Source organism: Colossoma macropomum, unplaced genomic scaffold, assembly GCF_904425465.1.
Source record: "Colossoma macropomum unplaced genomic scaffold, Colossoma_macropomum, whole genome shotgun sequence".
NCBI lineage: Eukaryota > Metazoa > Chordata > Actinopteri > Characiformes > Serrasalmidae > Colossoma > Colossoma macropomum.
In genome coordinates, this window is record NW_023494786.1 from 25,816,764 (window position 1) to 25,842,976 (window position 26,213).

Genomic DNA, 26,213 nt, shown 5'->3' on the forward strand with positions numbered 1-26,213 from the left:
ATTAATCCAAAACACATTCAATGATGTTGACGACTAGAGTCTGAGGTGGTCGTTCCATTGCTCTGAGGACACCAGCAGCTTCTTTAATTTGCAAATGTGCTTCTTTTTTGTCTATTTCCTTTTCTCAGTAAGGACTTCTTGACAGCTACACATCCTTTCAGACTTATAGTACTGAGTTGTCTTCTCACAGTGGAAGGATGGACAGAAACACCTGTGGGTTTTTTCAGATCTGAATCAAGAGTGGAGCTTGATTTTCTCCTCTCTCTCAAAGATGTTAGTTTAAAGTGCTGTTTATCTGATGGGAACAGTTTTGGTGGTCTACCAAGTCGAGCATGGTTGTTAGGAGTCCCATTTTCTCTGTATACTTTAATAATTTTTTGAACTCCAGCTTTGGAAACACTTGTTTTGTCCACTTATTTTCCTTTGGCATTTCCCTTTCTTATGCAAGTGCATTATATCTAATCTCTTCAGAAATATCCCATGAAAAATGAACAACTTTAATATTTAATATATTGCAGATATTGTTTTGTACAAAATGATGTCCAAGTCCCAACCAATCCACTTATATGTTTCCGTTATACAGAAAGATTAACCCAGCAGCTTCGAGTTACCATAGAGCAGCAACACTGATGCACATTAGCTCTGACTGCTTATATCCTTTACACTGCACCAATTGCACCCAGGGCTCTCTGAGTGAGCTCTAAGTAGCTCTCAGTCACATACTGCTCCACCATAGCCCAGCCATGTTGGCTAGAGAGCTGTTACTGTGACGTCAAAGACGTATCAGACCCATCACTATCCCTTCATTATCGGTGGTGACTGGGTGAGGTCATGACCCCTGCTGCCCCTCCGGCGTAGCTACCTTCTATTCTGGTGAGCTCATCTCAGCATGAGTTAGCCATGCAAAATGGGACTTAATACGGTGATTCACATCTCTCCGAAAGCGTTTTGGAAGTTTGACTCGCTGTAATTAAACGTCTAATGAAGTGACACACTGGCAGATAACCCTACTGAGCTCAACGGCTGTCAACAGGTCTGTCTGTATGAATGTTGATTCAGCCTTCATTATCTTGATGAATTTAAAGCAACTGCGGTCCTGTTTCCGTGAGGGAATATGACTGGTTTTCACGTCAGACAGAGTGGCCCTTGTTCATCAAAGTTGCATACAGTCACATATGATGATAAAATGATCATTGTTATCAGTTTTTTTTTTATTTTTCCCCAGTTTTCTCCCCAATTTAGTCATCTCCAATTCCACCCACTAGTTAGGACTCCCCCAATCACACAATACTACCAATGCTAGGAGGGTGAAGGCTAACACAGGCTTCCTCCGAGACCTGTGAAGCCAGCCAGCGCATCTTTTCGAACTGCCACTCACGCAACGTCATTGGACAGCTAAATGCGCTCGTAGGAGAGCGCCAACCGCCAGATCTGTTACGTCAGCTAACAGACTCTGACTAGCATCGCTTTGAGTGATGGGGGAGAAGGGGGGCCATCCTACCCACCCAGAGAGAGCAAGGCCAGTCGGGCTCTCTTGGACTCTCGGCCACAGATGGCTGTAGCATCACCAGTGATTGAACTTGCGATCGCTTGATGATAGGGCCAATGCTTAGACAGTTGTGCCACTCGTGCACACTGTTATCAGTTTTATCTGTACGGTTTATATTTTATGTTCAAACTCATGTCTAGACTCATGTCTAATGTGTAAACTTGAGCGTAATGTGTTAACAGTTTCCAGTTAAATCATAAAAATCATTATCAATATCAGCAGAAATATCACTAATCATTGTACTAAAAGGCGGTTCAGTTTGAATATTGTCAGTATGCATATTTGTCAGTGCAAATTGGAATTTGCAGACTTGGATCTTTAATGGCTCATTAGTTCTTCAATTGATTAGTACATATGAATAGATAAACAAGGATCAGACATGCAGTCATGGTAGAGTTAGCATCCTAGAAGACGTCTGTGAGAGCTAAGGGCTCATTATCCTGCTGAATGCATCCCTTTCATTGGCTCCTAACTTCACAAATTAGGGTGTAGTTTGTCTGTATGTAGGTAAGGATGAATTAGGTGTGTTGTTTGCAAATGATAAATTAGGGCAGGTAGGTGGGATTTCCATACAGCTCAAGGTGATTCATCACTGGCATTCAAACGAGTGCTTGCTTGTGTACATGTACAGCAGTACCATGATTAACCCCTTAAACTGCAAGGGGTCCACACTTCAATTCCTCACTACCATAGCTCCATATATCTGCAATAGTTATTGAGATTAATAACTGAATAAAAGCCCAGATATGAAGCGGTTAGCCCTTTTTACAGTAGCTTTTCTTCATAAAGAGCCTTTATTTATGATCCATTTGCGACCATATGGATAGTGGTTCTTCAGAGTGTCTTCTTTTTGGGTTTTGACACTTTTCCATGATTCATCTGATTGTCTTCATCCGTCTTGTAGCTGGTTGTCCTCTTTTCAGCTCAGTAATCAGATTTCTCAGTGCATGTGTACTCTTACTCTGATTTCTTTCAGAGTTCTCAGTCTGCACATTTAAATATTCTTCATCTTCTAGATGATGCATGTTCATATTTTTAGTTAAAGTGGCACAATAGTTAAAAAAAACTAGCTCATGTAAACCTGGAGTTTTCCCATTATCTGATTACCCAAGTGCATGTAAACGCATTGATCAGATTACTTACGAAATCTGATATTTTGCAGTTATCAGATGATTAAATGCATGCAATTCAACGGTTCACTCACTGTCAGCTCTACTTCACTTCTCTCCTGTAACTGTACTTTATTAATCTGATTTCATTTTTAATTTCAATGATTCTTCACTTTTAAAATATATTGTTTTAATCATGTTTTAATTTTTATTCACCTTTAATCTGTTAATTTTAAATTAGAATTTGAATGATCTTTGTTTTTCATCATTTTTATAGCACTTTGAATGCCTACAGTGCAAAACGGTGCTGTATAAATAAACCTTGCCTGCCCAGTTGTTAATAATGCATCCAATCAAGCAAAAGCTATCCACCACTTCTAAATACTACTTCACCATCAATGGAGCATTAGTGGCTTTCCCAATTTTTCTCATATTGTCCCATCTTTTCATTTTGTTCTTTAACGTTCCTTATAAGGAGAGTGACTCCTCAATCCTCTTATTCCAGTCCTGCTTCCCTTACTGAATGTTCAGCATACTGGATTAGCAAATATGGTGATGTAATGTACTGTAGTATGCAGCCTTGCCCAACTCATTTGCACATCTTTTGCAGGTCTGTCAAGGTAGTAAATCTGTTTACAACCTTATATTTATTGAAGTATTGGACTGAAATCTGGGTGTTTTAATTAGGTTTTGCTTACTGCAACTAAAGCCCTGTACAAGTTTTATTCGACAAGGTCTGGTGACTTTATTTATAAGGGATTTGTCTGGCTGATTCATATGAAAGAATATGTGTCAGTTCCATATTACCCCAGATAGCTCAGATTGAAACCTCATTGCTTAGATTGTCACATCGGTGTTAAGATTAAAATTAAAGCAGTCCAGACAAACAAACAACAAAAAATAGCTTCCAGTTAATACCAGAGAGAACAGCATTAGGCTAGTAAAGTGGGGTCATTCAACTTAATAAATGCCACTCCTCTGTAATCACTCAAATTACAGCACCTCTCTAAGTAAAATCAGTCCAGCTGAAACAGGGCTTAAGACCTTATTTAGTTTATTTACATGACTTTTGGCATAGATTTCACTTAATCTAGGAATTAGTGTGCAGGTAAACATGGTCATAGTTAGAGTAGCAGTACAAGCTTGGCACATAAGGCATCAGATAGTGTGAATAATGCACACACTAGGCCTTAAAAAGTGCCCCCCGCTACTTACTGATCCCTCTGTATCCCAGGCCTCTGCTCAGAAGAATAGAGCTTTCTGTGAATGAATAACTGATGAAGGTCTCAGTGTGGTGGAGACTCCACTTCAGGCTCGGTGGGCTAAATTTAGTCTGAGCTTCACTACTTACTTTGCAACTCCCTAAAAACATCCATCTTTTCCTCCCTCGCTCTCTTTCTCCTCCTCAGAATCTCATTGTCCGTCTCTCTTTCTGAAGCAGCCCACTTCCCTTTTTTTCACTCCGTCTCTTTGCTCTATTCCCCTGGTGCCCAATCCTGCTCCTGTTACTCTCGACGTCTCTCTCTCCTCCTCTCCCCCTTTTCTTTCTCACTCTTGCTCTCTTTTTCTCTATTTGTCTCTGTCTTTCTCTCTCTCTGTTTTGCTTTTTTCCTCACTCTCTCTCTCCCCACCTTCCTTATTTATTTCTCTCTCATACTCTTTTATTTCATTTTTCTTTCTTTCTTTCTTTCTTTCTTTCTTTCTTTCTTTCTTTCTTTCTCATTAATTTTCTGTTTCTCTTTCTCTTTCCTTTCTGCTTTCACTCTATGTTTCTATCTCATTTTAGCTTACTCTTGTGTTCTCTCTCTTGTATTCTGTCTGTCTGTCTGTCTGTCTGCCTGTCTCTCTCCTCTTCACTGTGAGGATTTTCAGTTTTTAAGCCCTGGTGGTGAGAGCTGTGCTTTAGCCTCCTGCATTATTCATGATTTACCCATAAATAAACCCCTCATTGTCGAATCAGAATTTTTAATCTTATTGACTGTTTTTGAGCTCCATCATTGTTTGCTAAGCTACTGAGCCGGCTAAAAGAGTCTCTTGAGAGTGTTTTGTACACACTGTCCGTAAACACAAGTTGGACAAACTTTCTCCAAACTAGCGAGACGCAGGGACCGAACAATACAGACTCGGCTGAAAGCAAACAAGAGCTGTTAAGAGCTGAGATGGTTTGCATTAATAAAGCTCAGTGGAATGCTGGAGGGCTGCTGGATTCACTGAGGCTTTTGGCTTATGTTTTAGTGGTTTGTTATGGTTTTTGTAATGGAATACTGATTATATGCATCATGTTATATGGATCAGTACAAAACCAATATGATTGAATGATGGAGCAGAATTCCACAGACTTTTAAAATTTCTGTATAATTAATTTGTTAAACACAGGTAAACAAAGTCATTCAGAGTGGTTTGGTGTTAAAGGTTCTGTTCTAGAGAAACTCACACAGTCAGAATCGTTCACAGTGGTGGTGATAGGAACCTGACGTCTGAGAAATGTAATGCTTTTAAAAGCTCCATCGCATACGAAAAATGGTTATGACCTGATGTCTGATGAGTTTTGAGAGAAGATATTTTTTATAATACATTCATGGAGGAGAGGTACATGTAGGGCATTATAAGGCAAAATAGTCCCCAATTTGTGTGTATATGTGTATACACACATACACACACACACACACATATATATATATATATATATATATATATATAGAGAGAGAGAGAGAGAGAGAGAGAGAGAGAGAGAGAGAGAGAGAGAGAGAGAGAGAGAGAGAGAGAGAGACTCACTTTTGGATACTAAGTAAATTGCCTGTTTTTCACCATTTTACATTAAAACATTCCTAATGACTTTCTTCACATCTCAACAATAGACATATGCAGAAATTTTGATAAGTCAGTGGAATTCTCCTTTCAACTGACAATGTATTTCACTACAAAGAGAGCAGAATTAGTCCTGCTTAACTTGATTTAGTGCAGCACTTTACATAAATGTATTTAAAATGTCATGTTGATCAACACTCACTGCTGTGATACTCATTTTATTAACCATCATATTCAGTATTTAGTAAATGATAATGAATATGGAATACATAACAGGGATCATCTGACAGTTGTCTCCTTACTCCAAATGTCAGCTGAGACATGTTTTGTTTTATGTTGGCTTTAGTTTTGCACTGGAGCTGTGGGGATAATGTAGGTAACAAGCAATGGAAATGACCACCACAATTGACCCCAGGAGTAATCACTGTCCTAACTGCATGCCTTCATCATCAGACACTCACCTCAAACATGGTTGAGTTATCAAGTAATCTCTAATAGACTTGCTTATGTGGTTTCTGACACTATATGACATAGGATTATCTATGAAAATGGACAAAATTACATTTGCGTAATTAATCCTATCAAACTTCTGGCAATCCATTCTGAAAATTCACTGAAGACCACTAGACATGCCAGTGTGTGCATGTCCATGTTGGCCGTAGTGAAACATATCCGTGTGTAGAATCTGAGCGCTCCATGTTTTCCATCATTGAGTAAAAGATGCACACAATTTCCTTCATTACTGGCTGATCTACAAATATCCACAAAAAAAATCTCTGGCTTTGTGTTTTAGCATTGTTCACATATCTATATATAATCCATATATATGATTAACAAGGAGCAGATATTTTTGTGTCTGCCTTAAAAAGTTAAAAACAGTAGCGCTCATCTTGAGGCCTAAATTTTGCCTGTACTTTTGGCAATTTTTAAAGATAACGGTATGCTAATTGACAGGGAATGAGCTTCCGTTATGTATTACATTAGCTTTCTGAGACACACACTGGAGACATCAGAACCAGGGAACCATCAAAACAAGATAGCATGTATTAGGTCACACCATACTCATAAACGCATATTAGATCTCACTAGAAATGTTCATATACAAATTGCCTGTGGGTACAATACGTAACAGTATAACTGTATCCCCTCCTTGCATGTAGGTATTACATACCCATACACATAAGGCATGTACACAGGAGAAGGGAGTCCCTAAGTGGAATCTTAATGAAGTATGTAAAATAATTTATCCCTCGCTTGCCAAGTGGGCGATGCTGTGATTGGGCCGGCTTGCATTGATTTATCTTTAATTTGTCAGATGCTGCAGTCTGCTTTGTCTTCTCCTGTTAGAGATGGTTAAGGAAAGAGACAGCTTTGAGCCATAATGAAGTGTTCAATTAGTGCAACAAAGAGAAGTGTTTGAGAGAAGAACAACAACACTGTCAGGAGCTGAAGTCTCTCTCTCTCTCTCAGTCTTGTACTCAGCAGAATCTTCAAATTAAAGACATGCATCACTTTAACACAGAAGCACTGTCCAGTTGTAGGCTCTTAAGTGGAGGAACTTATAGATTACAAGTGGCTTGTGAAATGCACTAGCTTTTTTTTTGTTTGCTTTGGCTAATATGGCTGCTATTGCTCTGAGACCCCCAAGCAACAATTGGTTGGGTGTCTCAGGTGATTGACAACCACAAGGACAAGAACATTCAGTCACCCATCACGAATAATTGTAGTGGGAGTGCTGTAAGAGAGATGGAAGATAAGCCCAGAAGAGACAGAGGCCTACAAAGCATATGTTGCTTCAAAATATGTATGTACCCATAAGCATTAATCGTGCCTTCACAGATGTGCAGGTTACCCAGGCCATTGACACTAATACACCCGGATACCCTGACAGAAACTGGTTTTTGAGCTTTGCTTTTGAACACTGGTAACAATTAAGATGGTCCTTTTCCTCTTTGGCCTGAAAAAGGTCATGTCCATTATTTCCCCCCAAAAAATTAAAGGTGGATAAATCAGACCACAGCACATTTTCACTCTGCTTCAGGATGTCTTAGATGAGCCAGAGAGGTTGGTGGTGTTTCTGGATGTTCTGGCTTCTGCTTTGCATAGCAGAGTCTTAACTTGCTTTTGTAGATGCAACAAAGAATGGTGTTTACTGACAAGGGTTTCTCAAAGTATTCCCAAACCCATGAAGTTATGTTCATTACAGATGCATGTTGGTTTTTAATGCAGTGTTGTCTGAGGGATCCAAGGCCGCTGGCATTAAATATTGGTTTATCTTTTAAATACAGGGATTTCTCTGAATATTCATAAATGTTACGGATGGTAGATGTTGAAATCTTTAAATTTGTTGCAATTGTGCATTGAGAAAGGTTGTTCTCAAACTGTTGGACTATTCGCTGCTGTAGTTTTTCACAAAGTGAGTCTTTTGTGAATGCTTCTTTCATCCTCAATCATGAGGGCGTCACCTATTACCTGTTTACCTGTGAACAGTTCCTAAGCAGGTGTTTTTGATCAGTCCACAAACTTTCCAGTCTCAGATATTTCTAACCTTTGCAAATGTATTGCAGGTGTCGAATTTGGAATGAGCATATATTTAAAAAAAGTTGATACAGTAGAATATAATATATCCCCTTTTGTGCTGTAAAAGAGGTTTTCAAATTACTGTTGTTTTATTTGCATTTTTCTACTCTTCTAACTTTTTTGGACTTGGGTTTGTACATTTTTTTTACTTTTAGACTTACTGAAAGATGAGTAAAATGCTTCATTCATTAAATAATAATTAAAGACTAGTTTTAGACACGGTGCCATCGGCAATGCATTTTCCATTCTCTCACCCTCCAGTGGCCCCCATGTATAAACATTCAGTGGTTTAGCCTAGTCACAATCAGTATACAAAGACCAACAGTTTAGTTTTTTTTTTTTTTCATTTTATTTAAATGAAGATGGCAATTAATAAAAGGCTTTCAAAAACTACAAAAGTACAGGAAAAGTACAAAAGAACTGCAAAAACAGATAAAACAGCATGAAGTAAATGTGGGTTGATGAAGACTGGAGCTGTTATGAAGACTGGAGGTGTTATTAGAAAGGAAGCTTATGCGATTAGATTATTAAGGCTGTTTAAATTAATTCCATATGCTGTGGCAAATTTACAGTATTTTCAAGTCTTTCCATTATAAATCAATAGTCCAGCAAACCCTGTTTTTTGTGTTAAAATGTCTTCTCACAACAACTGTAAAAAGTACTTGTGTAAACTGTGTAACTGTGTAAAAAGTAAAAAAGTGAAAGTGAAGTAGAAAGTGGTCCAGTGTCTGCTATGTATCCTAAGTACACTCTTTAGCCTCCCCTTCCAGCCTGGTAAGAATGAAAAGAATATGTCCGCTAATACATGACTTAACTTCATATTCTATACCTGGATAAACAAGCATGTTTATAGAGATTTTAGTAGGCTTTAACATCTGCCCTGTATAGAGTTTTGCTTTGACAGAGAGGATGCAACACTTTTCAGAAGGTTTTACATTTGTGGCCAGTTGCATACAGTATATTAATATACAATCATGTTTCTTATGTATGTTCACAGCTTGCTGAATGCTGAATTTATGAAACTATAACAAAATAAAGTGCAGGATTTTGAACATTTCAAATTAAAACGTGTTTTAAAGCTGTGACAGATTCTGCTCAGGGAAATGAAGTGACACAAGAGACTTTACATAAAGTTTTCGGGGGAACAAAAATTCCTACCAGCGTCCGTGAATTGCAACTTTTTAAAATACTGTTATATAATCATGAACACGTCTTAAAGTATCAGTTCTTAATGCAGAAAGGTTGAACTTATAAGTAGCTTTTTCTTCTCAAATTACTATTGCAATGATAATGCTAATTTCCTAGCACATCTATGTCACATTCTGTGTCATGTTAACATCAAGCTAACAGGTTCCCACATTTCATTGCCCCACAATTGATATTATCCTACTTAATATGTTGCTGTTTTATTGTGAATTATTCAGTAAATATTTAAAAGCCTAACACTGTGTATCAATAGTGGAGTCTGTTAGCCTGTTAGCTATCTGCCAAGTTGATTAACACTTTCTTCTTAAAAAATAAGGTGAACAAAACAGGTTCTTAAACAGAGCATGTTCAATACAATTTTGGACCATTTGCTTCATATGCACACTGATGACTGGTCCATTCTCTTAATTCAGTGGTCCATGCATGAAACAAACAGTGCATTAATACAGAATTCAAATGTTGTGAGGTGGTCATAAGTGGGCTCAGCCAATCAGATTTTAGCACCGAAGATATCCATTCTATAATGTCACATGACATATATGCAAAAGAAAAAAAAATGAAACATGTTATTGTCATGCGATATCATATTAGCGTGCCACCTAGTCATCTTGTGCCTCCATGAGTTTTGGTATTAAATCCATCCATCCACCTCACAGCATGAGTGAACCTAAGATGAAGTGATTTCTCAGGCTTAGGTTGATGAACTGTAGTACAACCCCACACCTAATCACTACATATTTACTCTGATCTACATTAATATATACATGCAGTGGAGTAATGACTTTTAATTTCACATCCCTCTGCTTTCCAAACACACCCCCATAGATCTATTTGGATAACTGCCCTCTGCAAATATCACTGTTTGCCGCAAACCAGTGGGCCCATGCAGCAGACTTATGGCTCACTATGTTTATTGAGTAACAGTTTGAAATATTCCCAAGATTTCATTTCTCAGAGCAAACGAGAAAAGCTTTTGGAAGCGATTGCTCATTTCGTGAATTTAATGGAACAGGAGGAACGGTGGTTAAGGAAAGTTGATATCATTTGTACTATCGATTTCTCCGTTCTTTTGTTCTAATCATGCCCTTTCTTTCTCTGCTCTATAGCCAGACAAATTCATTAAAAATCCAATACTATCCATTTTGCTCCGAATGCTTTATATTAGCTGAAATTGGGCAGTAATGTGAGGGTGCTTGCTGTTACAGATTCATTTGTTTTAAATCAATTGGCAATGGTAAATAGTTTCATTAAAGCTGAAGGCTTAGAATACAAGGGGGAAATTCAAAATGCTTACCTTTCATTAGAGCATTGATCTCTGAGAAAAAGTAGGAGAGAGAGAAAGAAAGAGTTGAGAAATGGAGGTGTGTTCAGATTTGGTTTAATCCATGGAGGTACTTTAGGATTTAGAGAGTGTCATTAGCATCCACACCTATTCATTTCAGTGGGATTTGCTCAGTGACACATGTACCCCTAGAAGTATGAGTCTTGGAGATCACAATCTTTGCTTTATGGGGGCTTTCTCACTCCACAGTTTCAACCAGTGACATAAATCATAAATTGAATGTGACTGAACATGTTATAAATGCAGAAAAAATACATGTTAACAATGCTAATTGGCTAATGGTACCTTCATTAAAGGGGAATTGCACAGATTTTTCAAAATGTCTCTATAATTCAGTAGTTGAGATGTAAACAAAGTCATTCAGAGTGGTTTGATGTAAAATTATGAAGAAACTTTCTTTACAGTGGTGGTGATAGGAACCAGGTGGTGATACAGTACACTCTTTACAGTGGTGGTGATAGGAACCAGGAGACACAGTGTCTGCAGCTAAAATATGGCCTTTTTATTTGCTATGCGCAACATCGAGTGGACCTATGTGTGTCCTGTGAATTATACATAATTTGAAAACTCCAGTTACTGTTTGAATTTTGTTGAAATTTCATAGTGATTGGACTAATAGAAATGGTCCAAAATTACTTATAAAAAATATATTGTTATATTAACTTTGATTTTAAGCTCAGAAAGTTGTACGTTTGGGTACTAATTTGCCTCACAACACCCTGCATATATCTCTCCACATGAATGGATTAAAGAACTTATGCAGTGGATTTATAGCCATTTAAGTCTTAACTTTCTGAGATGTCACGCTTAGAGGCATTAAACGCTTTGGACGTCTGGTTCCTATCACCACCACTGTGACCGACTCTAATTCTGTAAGTTTTTCTAACATTTCACATCAAAGCACTCTGAATGTTTACATCACAGACACAATTCCCCATTAACTCCATGACCACAGGCAAGCTTCTGTATGCGCAATAACTCAAAAGCCAAGAGAGTAGAAACTGCTTTTTTGATGTTGTACATGACCCCAAAACAATGATTCACTAGAAAAAGAAATAATATAATATAAATCAAGGAGTTACATATGAAAATGAAAAATATTTAGTCTGGAAAAAAAGTCTGGGAGAAATAGTCTGGAAAAAAAGGTCTGGGAGAAATAGATCCAGCCTGGTGCTTTTTGGCACCAGGCTGGATCTATTTTGCTTGGGCACTAGGGCTAGCTAAGCACACCTAACCATCCAAACTCTGCCCCCCAAATATCAGGTTCAATAAGGAACCCTCAGGACCTTGTAGGCCTTCAGACAAAGACCTAATGATTTCTTTGAAAAAAAAAAAGTCATGTAATTTGATTTAATAGATTCATTCTGTGTGTTGTATTTTAACTCTGTAAATAATGTAGTAATACTTTTATTTCAATGTTTTCTTTTTTTGTCTATGTTTTGGCTGGAAACAAAAGGATGAAAATCTTGAAAGGCCATCAGAAAATGGTCCAATCCAAGTGAGCTCTCCAACTGGTTAGGCTTTCAGGATCTGAACTGCAGGCCTAATGTGTCAGATTATCCACTAACATATTTAGGAACTGACAGTTGAATCAACCAATCACATTTTACTTTATAATGGGTGGGACCGATTTTATGAGGTCTAGGTCTTCTGGAAGTTCTGGATACATAACTGATTGTGAATACAAGCTGTGGTCTAACCATGATTCAGTCAGTTGTTAGAAATGGAAAACAGCAGCTGCAACTCTTTAACTGCTACAAGGTAAAATGTATGTAAATATGTGCAACAAACGTCAGATTATTGTGAAACAAGTGGTCGTAGAAAGTGGGGAAAACATTAATAAACTAGGTGAATACAGGGAAATATTTTATATGTCATTTAAGTAAAGAAACTGAAATACACTGTTGTTTTGAAAGGAATGTGCTCTCTTGCCTTGTTTTTTTGAATATGAATACTGAAATGTAAATTTGAGTCTTTATCCTCTGTCTGTCTTAGGCCACTAGACGGGGCAGATGAGGAGATGAGACCGCTCCTCTAATTAGGACCCACTACTGTTTAGAGCTTTTTAAAATGGTGTGCTTTTTATTGTTTTTCACATCTGATAAAGTCCTTGCATGTGGGCCGAAACATCATGTTTTAACCAAATAAACTTACTCTTTTGCTCAGGATGCACCTTTTTACTGATAACGTTTTTTGAATTTTGATGGAACTTCACCTATAGTTGGCAGAAGCACCTTATTTTATTCATCATGCTTCACATTAAACAAAGGATTTCTTTTACAGTCTTCAAATGTCTGTGTTTAATCTAGAACGGACAAAAATGTGGATGTAAATTGATGTTAGCTTAAGCACTAACAGGCTACTACAGTCCCATAGGGGTGCTATCAGAAATTACTATTAACACTATTTTCTTTTTTTCTCATATTTGACTGAGTTTTGACATTTATGGCCTGAACTGAGGGTCTAGCTCTAATAGTTGTGGTTTGCCACTGAGCAGGTTGTATTATTTTTCTCCAGCCTGCCTGTGGATCAGCAGGCGAACGTGCTTCACACTACAGATCTGCTCATGGAACAGAGTAATGAGCAACAGCCAAGCAGGACACAAGTCATTCTCAGCCATTCTCAGGACTCGTTTCAAAACTACAAACCTAATTAGCTGATTGTGCCCCATAATTTAATCCGATTTTTATTTTTTACCCACTTTTGTTGTGTAAAAACTTCTAACATTGATTTGAGTCTTGTGCTTATTCTCGCTGTGAGTGTAATGAATAAGCAAGAGCTGGTATTGATCACTGGGGCTGCCATCAGTCTTTACATCTGTCAGCTTCACATGCTTACAGTAATCAGAAAGAAGAACAAAGCTAATAGTCGAAGACAGCTTTGAAATGAATGAGCCCGTGTGAGCACTTCTCAGTCTAAGGTGCATCTTTGAATATGACATGTAATCAATATCCTCTGCATCAGATCAGATAACACTGGCCCTCCTCATTCAGATGTGCCTACACATGTATTTTGAGTTGTGTTGTGACAAGGAATAAGTGTTGAGAAACAAGGTGGCCCATGTATAAAATATCATTTCTATTATACCAAATGTAATTGACCAGTCAAGACATGTTTGGGTTTAGAAGCTTGCTTCTTTAGCACTGGAGCAATGAGACTAATATAGCTAACATGTAATGCAGGTTTATACATATGTGTCCTCTAGAGACAGTAACCTTTATATACACAGCTCACAAACTCTGTTACTTCACTGAGACCCATATAGAAACATTATAATAATCAAGAACAACAGCAGTTTATCCAGTTTCTGATTATTTCTATGCTGAAACGTCTTGCTAATTACTTCATATAGAATTAGAATTTTTTTGGTTAACCTTTTCAACTCCTTGGGACCAAAACGCACTTCGTCATATTCTTCATAACTTTCATATTTCATAAGCTACAGTCAAAAGGTGGGTGTCATATGAGAGCTGTAACTGTCTTCTTTCCAGTCAAATAGATGGGTAATGTAATTTTAAACCCTTATAATAAAAGAAGCTGAACTCACAAATTTTTGTCTACTGAAAGCTGACCCATTGCTCCACAAATCCGGGCTATAAACTACAAACAGATGGCGTCTCTTCAGTGATCTGCTCTGTAAAAATTGTTTTTATAAAATAATACAAAGAGCGTCTAAGATGTTTGGCTTTCAGCAGTAAATTATAAGCATATAGCAATATGTGTATGATCATAAAACACGTTTCTGTTAATTTGAGAAGAACTTTTCAAAAATTAAATAAATAAATAGAAAGAAAAATTACATTTATTTCATGCAGTTACTGAATAATTTGCCTTATGATTTGGTCATGTAAATTCAGATGGACAAACTAAAATATACCCTGGAGAATAAGAGAGGTAAACAGTTTCTCACCCCCAGTGAATCAAAGCAGCGACAAAGAGACTGAGAGTCTGACAGAACATACTCTGCAAGTTGAGATCAAAGCTAATGGATCGTTGGCAATGCATCTTCAGCCTCCATCACTGTGCTGTGTGCTCAAGCACATATTTAACCCCTTAAATGGTCAGGGCCCACCGGTGGGCCCAAAGTTTATTACACACTTCTATAACCTAAGATTAGCTCAGCCAGTTTGCACTGAAGTCCTTGAATAATCAGCCTTAGTATGTAAAAAGCCCTGGAATTTCAAAGTTCCACTTTCAAAATTTGTGCATAATTAAATGGTTAAGATGTAAACAGTCATTTGGAGTGGTTTGATGTTAAATACTCTGTTCTAGGGAAATATAACCAACACAGAATTAGACATTCTAGAACACTGTGAATGGGGAAGATTAGGAACGTGGGAGAACAATCTATAAGAGTGTAAATGTGGAAGAACATTCTAAAACAGTATGAATGAGGGAGAATGTTCTACAACAGTCTGAACATGGGAGAGAATTCTAGAACAGTGTGACTGGGAAGAACATTCTAAAACAGTATGAATGAGGGCGAGCTTTCTAAAACTGTGAAGATGCCAGAGAATTCCAGAACAGTGTGAATAAGGTGAAACATTCTAGAACAGTGTGATTGGGTAGAACATGTTAGAACAGTATGAATGGGAAAACATTCTAGAAAAGTAGGAGTGGGGAGAGCATTCTAAAACAGTATGAAGAAGGGAGAAAATTCTGGAAGAGTTTGGATGAGATAGAACATTTTAGAACAGTGCAGGTAAGGGAGGGTTTTTTAAAACAGTGTGAATAGGGGAGAACATTCTAGAACAGTGTGGGCAGTGAGAGTGTTCTTGAACAGTGTGAATGAAGCATTCTAGAACAGTAAATTGGGAGAACACTCAAGAACAGTGGGTATAGTGAGAACATTCTAGAAGATTGTGAATGCGGGAGGACTAGGAGTCTAGTACATTGTGGAAAGCAGAGGACATTCAAGAACTGTGTGGATAGGGTAGAACATTGGTGATTGTGGAGAACACTCTAGAACAGCGTGAATCAAGGAGAACATTCGATAACAGTGTGGATGGGGAGAACACTCTAGAACAGTGTGATTGGGAAGAACATTCTAGAGCAGTGTGAATGTGGGAGGACAATCTAGTACATTGTGGATAGTGGAAAACATTCAAGAATTGTGTGGATAGGGTAGAACATTGGAGATTGTGAAGAACACTAGAACAGTGTGAATCGAGGAGAACATTCTATTACAGTGTGGATGGGGAGAACGTTCTAGAGCAGTGTGATTGGGAAGAACATTCTAGAGCAGTGTGGATATGGGAGCATTCTAGAACAGTGTTAGAGAGAATATTCAAGGAGAATGTCAAAGTGGAAAAAACATTCTAGAACATTGCTGATAGGAGAGAATAGGTGGTGGTAAGGAGAACATTCTATGGGAATGGGGGACAATGTTCTGAAACCGTGTGAACAGAGGAGAATGTTCTAGGACAGTGTGGATGTGAGGGCTTTTTAAAGGATTATTGGGTCAGTGTGCTCTGGCCTTTAGTCATCACTTCAGCACTGTCCCTGCTGGAACAGATAATGCGGTATGCGGACCATAATACTGTCCCAGGCCACCTTTTGTGCTGACCGTGTCTCATTGTGCTTGTCTGCTTTCAGACGGCCCCCGGCCTTCCCAAAAGGAGATCGTCTCGCTGAGGGCCTTCATGCTGCTCTTTCTCAAGCAGCTCATTCTCAAGGTAAGATTCGGCTTTTCTTCCGCACCCCGTGTGGATAATGAGCCAGTGCTGCACTGAGTGACACAAGAACCCAGAGCTTTCATTTCTCCACAAACATCGTGCTCACTGTTGTATGTCACACACCACGTTGTGACATGAAATTGTTCTGTGCGGCGCTCAATAATTCTGCAAGGGCCGTGACTTCAGCGAATAATCAAGCCCCACATCAGCTTATGTAGCTGTTTACTGTTTTCTGACAGACCTTGTTGGAGCAACACGTGTTCTCATATGCGGCAATGCTAACACACCCCGCTTTCCAACTAAAGTCTGTCAGTGGGCCAAGCCACACACAAACAACAATTACCTCTCAATCTGTCTCTGCTCAAAGCGTAATGGGAAATGTGTGCTCTGATCAGCCGGCCTGAAACTCATAGAGGCTCCGCAGTACAATGGGGAACAGCTTGTAAAAGACGCGACAGAAATTTGCTATGAAGAAAAAATGTCAGCGAGCTGATATCAGCATGCACAACACCCTACCTGACAGGTTTTATGGATTGTTTAGGAATTTGAGCTATGTTTGAGCTATAACACCAAACTGGCACTGAATTCTGACTCAACTTCTGTTACTCTGCTGGAAGATCAGAAGTTCACTCACTGATGAGTAGGGCCCAACTGATATAAACATTTTGGCCCAATCCCATTTCTTATTTTTACCCTTCTCCCTTGTTTTCGGGTGTCACCTTGCCCCTTGGAACTGAGTTACAAGTTGTTGTGGTTGAAATCTTCCCCTATAATATGGCACCATCAAATAAAAAGAACATTACTTCATTAAAAGGCTACTAGCGGTGCTCTGTAGGTGACCCTACCAGTCTGCAGTGATAGCAGAGGAGGGTGAAGTTCAGCAACCTCACTGCTGGGCTTTAGTTACATTTAGGGCATCATATACCCCCAAAGAGGGGGATGAGACAATTATTTATTATCACCCACCCCTAATTCTTCAGTGATATGAAGCTGAAGTCAGGTATTCACCAGCTTCTTGTTTAAATTTTCCTGTTCCACCTTAAATGGAGCAGCAGTTACATTCTGGTGCTTCAGGCGTCAGAACTGCTGGACAATTTAAGGTCGAATGGGAAATTTAGCTAGCTAGCTACTGAGACATTTGCATTCTATTGGGAATTTTTATGCTTGTTATGAAGAAAAGGACCATAAAAAATCGTAATGACTTTAAACGAAGTTAATACATGGTTAATTTTTAACAGAGAAAATTCTCATGTTTGTGGATTTCTTTGGTCGCTTGCACAGCCATCTTCCTTTTTCTTGTTTTCTCATAACACTCCTTTTGGATTGAGCCTCTGAAAAACCTTCATTTGGAGGGCCTAACCCTTCACCCTACCCCTCCATCTCAACAAAAATCGGGACACCCTACCCCTAGGCATGAACGTGCAAAATGAAGGGATAGGGCTAAGTGGTGGGGGCGAGGGGTGAAATGGGATTGGGCCTTTGTCACCAATGTTAATATTGATTTTAAGAACCAGAATCAGATTTATTGGCCAAGTATATTGACATATACAAGGAATTTGGTTCCAGCTGTTGGTGTCTCTCTAGTATTAAACGTAATGTACAAACAATGTTCAAATAATTTACAGGCAATACACAATAGCAATATACACTATACACAGTATACAAGCAGTATGTAGACTATATATGGACAAGTAATATACAGACAATGTACATATTATTTACAGACAATACTCAATATGCAAGCAATATACAGATTATGCAGGGGCAAGCAATAAACAAACAACAATAATCTACATCATGTATGGGAGTAAAATTGTTGTGCACAGTGCTATGAGTCTGAAGCAGGGTGTAATAACTATCTGGAGAAAAAACAGGAGTAGCCCTGCAGATGATATTACTGGTCAGCTATTTATGAGGGTGATGGCATGAGGAAAGAGACTGCTCCTGTGTCTGGCAGCCTTAGTATATAGGGTTCTGTAGTGCCTGCAGGGGAGGAGTTGAAATAGGTTGTGTCCAGGGTGCGAGGAATCTGTAATGATCTTCCCTGCCCGTTTCCTAGTTCTTAAAGAGTATGAGTCTTGGAGGGTGGACAGGGTAGCACCAATGTTTTTTTTCAGCTGGCTTTACTGTTCGTTGCAGTTTTGTTTCTATATTACTATCATCATTACATTTAAACACAGATCTTAATAAATTTTTCATTTCTGAGGTTGTAAACAAAGTCGTTCAGAGTGGTTTAATGTGAAATTGCCATGTAGAAAAACTTACCAACTCAGATTTCTTTAGTGGTGGTGATAGGAACCAGGGGTTCTGAAAATAACCTTTTTATTTGCTATCAAAATCAACCAGTGAACCTACATATGTCGTCTGAGTCTTTATATGTCATGTTGATGATAAAATAGTGGTGGATCTGAAAAAAGTGTGGGTACTGTTTGTACTATTGCATGTATAGGTACTATTGCATATTCCTCTCTGTCACAGATGGGTTGAAAGAAGTACATTTTAGGCCAAAACCTTCCCAAAACTATCATAAAACTGTAAGGCATAAAACTGTAAGGCATTAAAAGCTTCGGACGTCTGACAACTTGCTAGGTTTCTCTACAATGGAGTATTTCACACCAAACCACTCTGAATGACTGTTTACATCTTAACTATTTAATTATACAGAAATGTCAAACAATGAAAGATTTCCAACAGTTTTAGTTAGTGACTGGTAATATTTGCCTCATTGCATTTCTGTCAATTCTCATAAAGTGGACCTTTTAATATTGGTCAGTTTTATTGGCCAAACGATGTTATGGTCAGGCCATAAATAAGAGCACTGTGCACCAACCTTGTTGGACATGTCTTGGTCAGACCTAAAGACTATTGTTCTTTATTAATTGACAGATTTGGCATCTCTTCATGCCAAAAGAGAAACTGAAGGTGACCGCACATGAAGGATGTTTATAGTGTCCTCTTTGTAAAACCATGTATTTGTTTTACATGAACTGTACTGTTGTTTTTCTAACAGGATCGAGGTGTTAAAGAGGATGAGCTTCAGAGCATTCAGAACTACTTGCTGACCATGCATGAGGTGGGTCTGTTCACAGCAGACGAGGCAGCCACGTAGAACCTAGTCTCAGCCTCAGACACTCAGGCTACACAGAAACCAAGGACCTGATATCTTTTGCACAAAAAGCCAACCACAATTGCAGAGTGCAGAGATTCTGTCAGTTGCCTTCTTATTGGCTGTTCACATGTTTGTGTTTTTTATCATTGAGATGGGAAATGAGTTTTGTTTTTCCAGCTAAATTCTAGTCAGCGAAAGCAAACAGCTGCCTGCGCTGGACATTATAATGAAAAATAAGCCTTTCAGAGCTAGATATAAATCTGCACCAAAACAGCCAGCTGTGATTGGTCGTTTGGCATGTCTGTCAAGCGGCCTCTCCCTGAGAAGGTAGGTTCTTCTTGGCCATGTTACGCAAGTGAAAAGTGCCAGAATCTCTACAAACAGGCAGACATCTGGCTTACAGAACTATGTAGAACGCAGTAATGTAATGATTTCCCAATGTAATATCGGCCAGTAGTGTAATATGTTGCACTTAACTTGTTCAAAAATGTCATTAGTCATAGTAACAATAACTTGTCCAGTAATGTAATACATTGTTTAAACTGATATACATTAGTTTGATGATAATTTAATACCTTAATACATTATTGGGAATTTATTATATTTACAAGTTGTTATGTTTTTAAGTGGAACATCAGACATATCAGATACTGTCTGATATGTTTGATTTTATGGTGCCACATAAATTTTTGGTCCATATTCTACATTTTGGAGAAAGCACAAAAGCATTTTAGGCAAGCTGTGGAAACGTAACTCCGGTTACTGGTAAGTATTACATCATCTATTAAAAAAAAATAATAAAAAGAAATGATGAACTTAAATATGATAAATTCTGAATAATGCAGTAAAGTGTCACATATGATCACTCAGAAAATGTAATAAATTCCTCATAATGTAATAATGTATTACATGTGATCAACTTTAAAATGTCAGAAATTCCCAAAAATGTAATAAAATTGTACATTATCAATAAAAAGAAATTATAATATCAGTTCAGGTATATGTATTACATTACTGGGCAGGTTATTACTTTTTTGGGTTACATTTTGGACCAAGTGCAAATGTAACAACATTTCTGGGTAATATTAGGTAATTGGGAAATTATTACAATATTGTGTTCTACAAGCACATCGGCAGTGCAAATGAACTCCACCTAGGTGCTGAAGTACATTATGTCTCAGAGCTCTCACTGCAGGCATGATTTGTAATTCTAAACTGAACAGCATGATGCCAATCTGTGTCTTCAACACCTCTAAACCCTTCCTGAAGGCAGTTATTGTGGATAATATCTTTCATTTTATGTTTCTTATTTTTTCTCATGAATCACTAAAAAAAGCAGCGAAATTATGTGCATTCTACCCTTTCAATAATTAATAACAATAATGTTAATAACATTATTGTATAACTATGTAATTGTTAATGTAATTAGTCAGTTAGATGTGAATAATTACATTAGAAGTATAGCAACATGTTCTTGTAAGGGTTAAATGACAGCCGAGTGTAGGTTATGGGTTTTGTAATAGACTTGTTTGTCACATCCATTTAAAATCGCACAAATGCTATTACATATCATCACTAGTATTACATGTAACTACACTGAAACGCTCCTGTACTTCTGCCCGCAGGATGAAAACCTCCACGATGTCCTTCAGCTGTTGGTAGCGCTGATGTCTGAGCATCCAGCCTCCATGATCCCCGCCTTCGACCAGAGAAACGGCATCCGGTGAGCACTGCAGCATGGGTGGACGAGTTAGATTGCCTCTCATCCGCTCTTTCGCACCGCCGAGTGTGCCCGCATGAATTATTCAGCCTCATCTACATAAGAATATTCGCATATTTCCATATTTATTTCATTCCTGACAAGCAGGATCAAGCCTTTGCCCCATGTGTCTAGCTAATGAAATGTGGACGGATTTGATGAAGTTATTTCCCCGGCGCGGCGTTACTTTTCGCACATATTAGTTGATGTTGCTGTGATGAAACAAGCTCGAGCCAGCATGCGCCAACTCTGCATTACACTAGCACTTTTATCTTATCTGACGTCTTATCGAAAGACACATTTCGTTACATTTAGATCACTGCTAAAGCAGAACTGTGTGTTGATACTCTGTTTTTTTTTTAATGCTACACTATTCAAAATAAAAGCTGAGCATATGATTCTAGGAAAACCTTTAGTTGGTATTGAATCTTTACATTATATTCTTATAATTTTAACAACATTTTGCTTGTCTCTTATTTACAAAAATTGACTGAAAGGTTCTTAAGGGAACCAAAAGTGGAATCTGTGACATCACTCCGAAGAACCCTTTATTTTGAAGAGTAATTCTTGGTTATTATATCTTGTGCTTTGTTCAGAGTGGTCTACAAACTGCTGGCTTCCAAGAGTGAAAGCATTCGAGTGCAGGCACTGAAGGTGTTGGGCTACTTCCTCAAACACTTGGGTCACAAGTGAGTAAATTTCATTTCCTAGACATTTGCGTCCAGTTTTAATGAAAAAAATAATGTCCTGTCTGTGCATGATTACCTGCCCACTTTTCACCAAAAGGCATTAGTGAAGTGCCTAATGTGTTTTAAAGGGCCCATATGATTTAGTTTATATTATTTTTTCCCCTTTTTTCAGGTCTACTTATGATGCTTGTGTCATTTTCTATGCAAGAAAACACTCAGAGTTCATTTTTACATGACCATTTTCCTTCTTTTTTATCTTTTAGAATCAGATTCCTGTATTGTACCTTACTCAAAAAGCAGTTCAGTCTGAAACGCTTCTTATAACTTCAGTGTGAAAGAGTGGGACTAAACTGATGTAGGCTGAACAGGTGGATTTATGTAAATGTTATATAATGTAATGGATATATCTATATGTAAAGCAAAGAAAAATCTATTTTCCATGATATGGGCACTTTATACTGTCTCACTGGCTGTGTTTACATGCAAAGATTGTTGCCAATCTGATTAAATACATTCTGATTTAAATTAAGACTGAGGTGTTTATGCTCACTCTACTCAACAATCTGAGGGTAAATCTCCGTTTACATGCTCACTACAAGAAATCCGATTCAAAATTATGTGCTTGCGTAGAGAACCACTTAGTGTAGACGTTACCATGACAACGGGCATCACGTGAGTCCAGTCAGAGTGAGACGAGCAGCAGTGTGTTACATAAGTTTAAAATGATGTACTTATTAAAGAAGGCCGAGAGGAAGACGTCGTGTTCTGAGACACATAAGCTGGACGCCCGTCCCACCGCCGTCTTTTAAAGATCAGAGCATAAACTTCGTCTCCTCTGCAGACCAGTTTCTGCTCCTGCCATGTTGAACGTTATGAACTTTCACTATGACAGGATGCACACACGCAGAGCGTACTCACACATTCCGATTGGGAATGTAATCAGATACAGATGTTTACATGGTTATTATTCTTCTATTTAATGAATTATTTACAGGATTACCCACCTCATTCAATGAGAAATTGTATTCCGAATGGCCTCAATCAGACTAGTCTGTTCCAGCTGAAGTGTTTACATGGACATATTCTATTCCGATTGAGCTATTAGTTTGATTATTAATGGATTATCAGGCTGCATGTCAACGTGGCTACTGATCTTGATGTTCTTGATATTTAATGAAAATAATTAGCACATCCTTTACGGGGAACGTTTTTTTAAATGATAAATTCAGCAAATAAACAGTAACTGTGTAATAAAATGTGCAGTAGTGCGTTTTCTGTAGAGGATGTGTTCATTTATTTTCACTTACCCAAACTTTTGCATACAACTGTATATTAATTTCAACTAATGTGCTAATTATATTTATCTGAATTGCAGTTTGTTTGAACGGCACTCCTGGTATTTATTTGAATGATTTGGTGTATCTGTCAATATTTTAGGCTTATTAGTTTTGTCCAGTTGTTCCTCTATGATGTACTAGTTTATTGTTAGATTATTTATTTATTGATTGATTTATTGGCTGATTGATCAATTGTACAGTACAGCACTTTCATGCACTTTGTAATAAACTTGAAACTTAAAATAGACTTTTTGCAAAATGATCTCAGGGTAATATCATCCTTATGGACAACCCATAAGGACCCTAAAAGGCAATTTAAGTTCTACAAGTCTTAAGTACTAAACCACCTTCGGCTTGTACTACTAACCAAGTAGACTTATGTCTTCTTATCACATTTTGTCATGAGCCAGTGCTAGTCTAGTCCAGCCAGCTGCTTTTCCTCTCAGCTTATTCTGCATTCTGCGCAGCCCTCCACTGCTCTAGGCAATGGGTGGGCAAATGATTGGGTCCTTCAAGCCTGATGAATAAGAAATAAGACAAATGGAGAGGAAGGAGAGGTGTGTATACATGTTTGTGTGTGAGAGTTAGATCGGCAGAGTGAGTATGTGTGTGTGAAGGATGTTTTAGGTATTAGTATTAGTTTAGAGGAATGGTTTTTGGTTCATTTTGTGAAACGGGCTAAATTAGCATGTCTTTGTAGTGAGCTGGATTAGTAGAGTTTTATCTGATAGATTTTAAACTAGCCCTTTTTTTTGTTTGTGTGTGTGTGTTTATGTGGCAAAAACATTCATAATTTGATTTTATACCAACCTTTTTTATCCCTTAGCTGTTTTTATTGCTGTGCCTTTAAGATGTATGTGATATATGTGAATGACCACTGTTCTGATTGCCTGCTCTGTATTGCATCTTATTTAAAAGCAGTCCAGACTGAAACACTCCCTAAAATGATATATAAGTGGATACATGAGTGCTCATAAATGGGTCATTCCAGCTTAGTTCTCCTATGGACTGGGTGCTTTTGACTGAGTGAATGTTTTAGCAGTGTTTACATACTACATCAAACTCTTATTTAAAAAAAAAAAAGAGGAAGAACATTTGAGTTTTCTGTGATATGGGTCCTTGGATTATTCATAATGCCTTGTAGCATTAGTTATCACTGTTTTGTACTGTTGCAGCATTATAGTTCTTGTAAGGTTGTATTAGTAATAACCTACTAGGAGATATTTGTTCCAACAAAACGATCATTAACAGCCTGTTTATTTCCTTTCGATCATCTCTAGACCTGCCGTTCAGCAGAAAACAGCCTCCACGCTAATTTTCTTATCCGTCAGGACTGCTGCTTAAGCTTTAAAGCCAGCATTATATTGACATTTGCAGGCTTGTGCTGCAGTTAGCAGTGGCCTTGTATAAATCATCTTCAAGCACTTTCCCCCATTTGCATAGTTATCAATAAGTAAGCGTCGGGCTGTTGTGTTTGAAGGCTCTAGAGCGAATTCGGTGCGGTGTTGGCAGCCTGAAGAACAGCAGCCATTTGTCTGAACTGTCCCTCTGCGCCTCTAGGCCCTGCTGCATTCTAATGCCTAATGCTGCAGCACTGCTGAGCGATGCGCTCTCCGATACTTTGTCACTGCGAACGCTGTTCCCTTTTTCCTGCATGTGTCTTGAAGCGGCGTCTGGAGATCAGGGCTGATTTGTTGTTTCATGTCTTTGTGAAAAAGTGACGTTACCCGACACTCCGCTGGAGTTGCCAAGCGCAGTAGCTATCTCGGCCTGTTCCTGTTGCCTTGACACTTTTGTGTGTTTCTGCAGGAGAAAGGTGGAAATCATGCACACGCACAGCCTCTTCACACTTCTGGGCGAGAGGCTAATGCTGCACACCAGCACAGTGTCAGTGACGACGTACAACACGCTCTATGAGGTAGCACATCTTCTATTCATGTTATTCTCAAGCGTGTGCATGATCTGTGATGATCCCATTATTAGGATCTTAAAGGGACATGCAAGCATTTTCCAACCTAGTGCAAACAATGTGTTTCGTATGGCTGATTACCACTGGCAATAATTTCCATGTTTTCCCATATTAGGAAGAGAAAAAAAAACATTTTCTAAACTGTTTATCCTTCTGGGTCGTGGCGAGAGAAAAAACAACAAAAAAACCTATTATAATAGAATGGGCACCTGCAGAATTCTGTGAATAAACAGTTGAAATGCATGACTGTTTTACCAAATTTGAAACTACTATCATTACACTCTAATAGTTTAGGTTGAAGGATGACATCAGAGCTGTTCTTATGACGTTATACAACTGAAAGCTTCTTTTCTAAGTACGAGAAGACGCATCACAATTACTGACTGTGGTAATCAACCATATCCTAAAAGGGTTTCACACATTTTTTTGAGATTTAAGGTACTATTTTTCTGTTGTTTCCAATGGGAAAGATACGTTTTGTGCATTGTGTTTGTACTGTGGGCACATCGGTTTATATACCCCCTGTGCTCCAGGCGCCCTGTGTTGAAAAAAATTCAAGCCCCCTACATTATGAGTTTTTTTTATGCTCTGAACAGCCAGTCAGATCGAAGATGGGCCTTTATGGTTTTAATGCAGGGGGATTAGTGATTGCAGTCCTTCACATATCTCCATAAATCATAATATAAACAAAAGCTTGTTTTTTTGCTAACAGCAACACAATTTCTATTTTATTTTTTCAAATATTGTCTAGTTAGATAGTTTGGTAGCACAGCTGGGGTTTTATTAATGCACTGCGTGAGATTTCAAGTCTGTTTTTTGTTGTTCCATCATGTTATCTAGAACTAACAAACAAGAAGTTTGGCAAATTTTAGCTCACCGATGATCTATCACTAGCTGCAATTCAGTGTGGTAGGCATCGATTTTTTTCCACCTTCAGAAAACACAGTGTGAACCCCCCAACATATAAAGGATGCTTTTCTTTCAACAAACTTGAGAATCCAAAAGTGGAATCGACACATTCAACAGCATTAATCAGCTTGTTTTTGTTGAGCTATGAGCAATACCCATATTGCCTTTATTT

At 38.2% G+C, this 26,213-nt stretch overlaps 1 protein-coding gene across 1 annotated transcript in view; it reads left to right on the plus strand.

Annotated features, from left to right (window-relative positions):
* The window catches only part of LOC118826373 (neurobeachin-like), a 228,458-nt gene that overhangs the window by 171,672 nt on the left and 30,573 nt on the right, over window positions 1–26,213 (plus strand). The window contains exons 17-21 of the mRNA XM_036597338.1: window positions 16,190–16,269; window positions 19,280–19,342; window positions 21,004–21,101; window positions 21,734–21,826; window positions 24,973–25,081. Of these exons, the coding sequence (XP_036453231.1) occupies window positions 16,190–16,269; window positions 19,280–19,342; window positions 21,004–21,101; window positions 21,734–21,826; window positions 24,973–25,081 (443 nt within the window). The remainder of the gene's footprint in view (window positions 1–16,189; window positions 16,270–19,279; window positions 19,343–21,003; window positions 21,102–21,733; window positions 21,827–24,972; window positions 25,082–26,213) is intronic.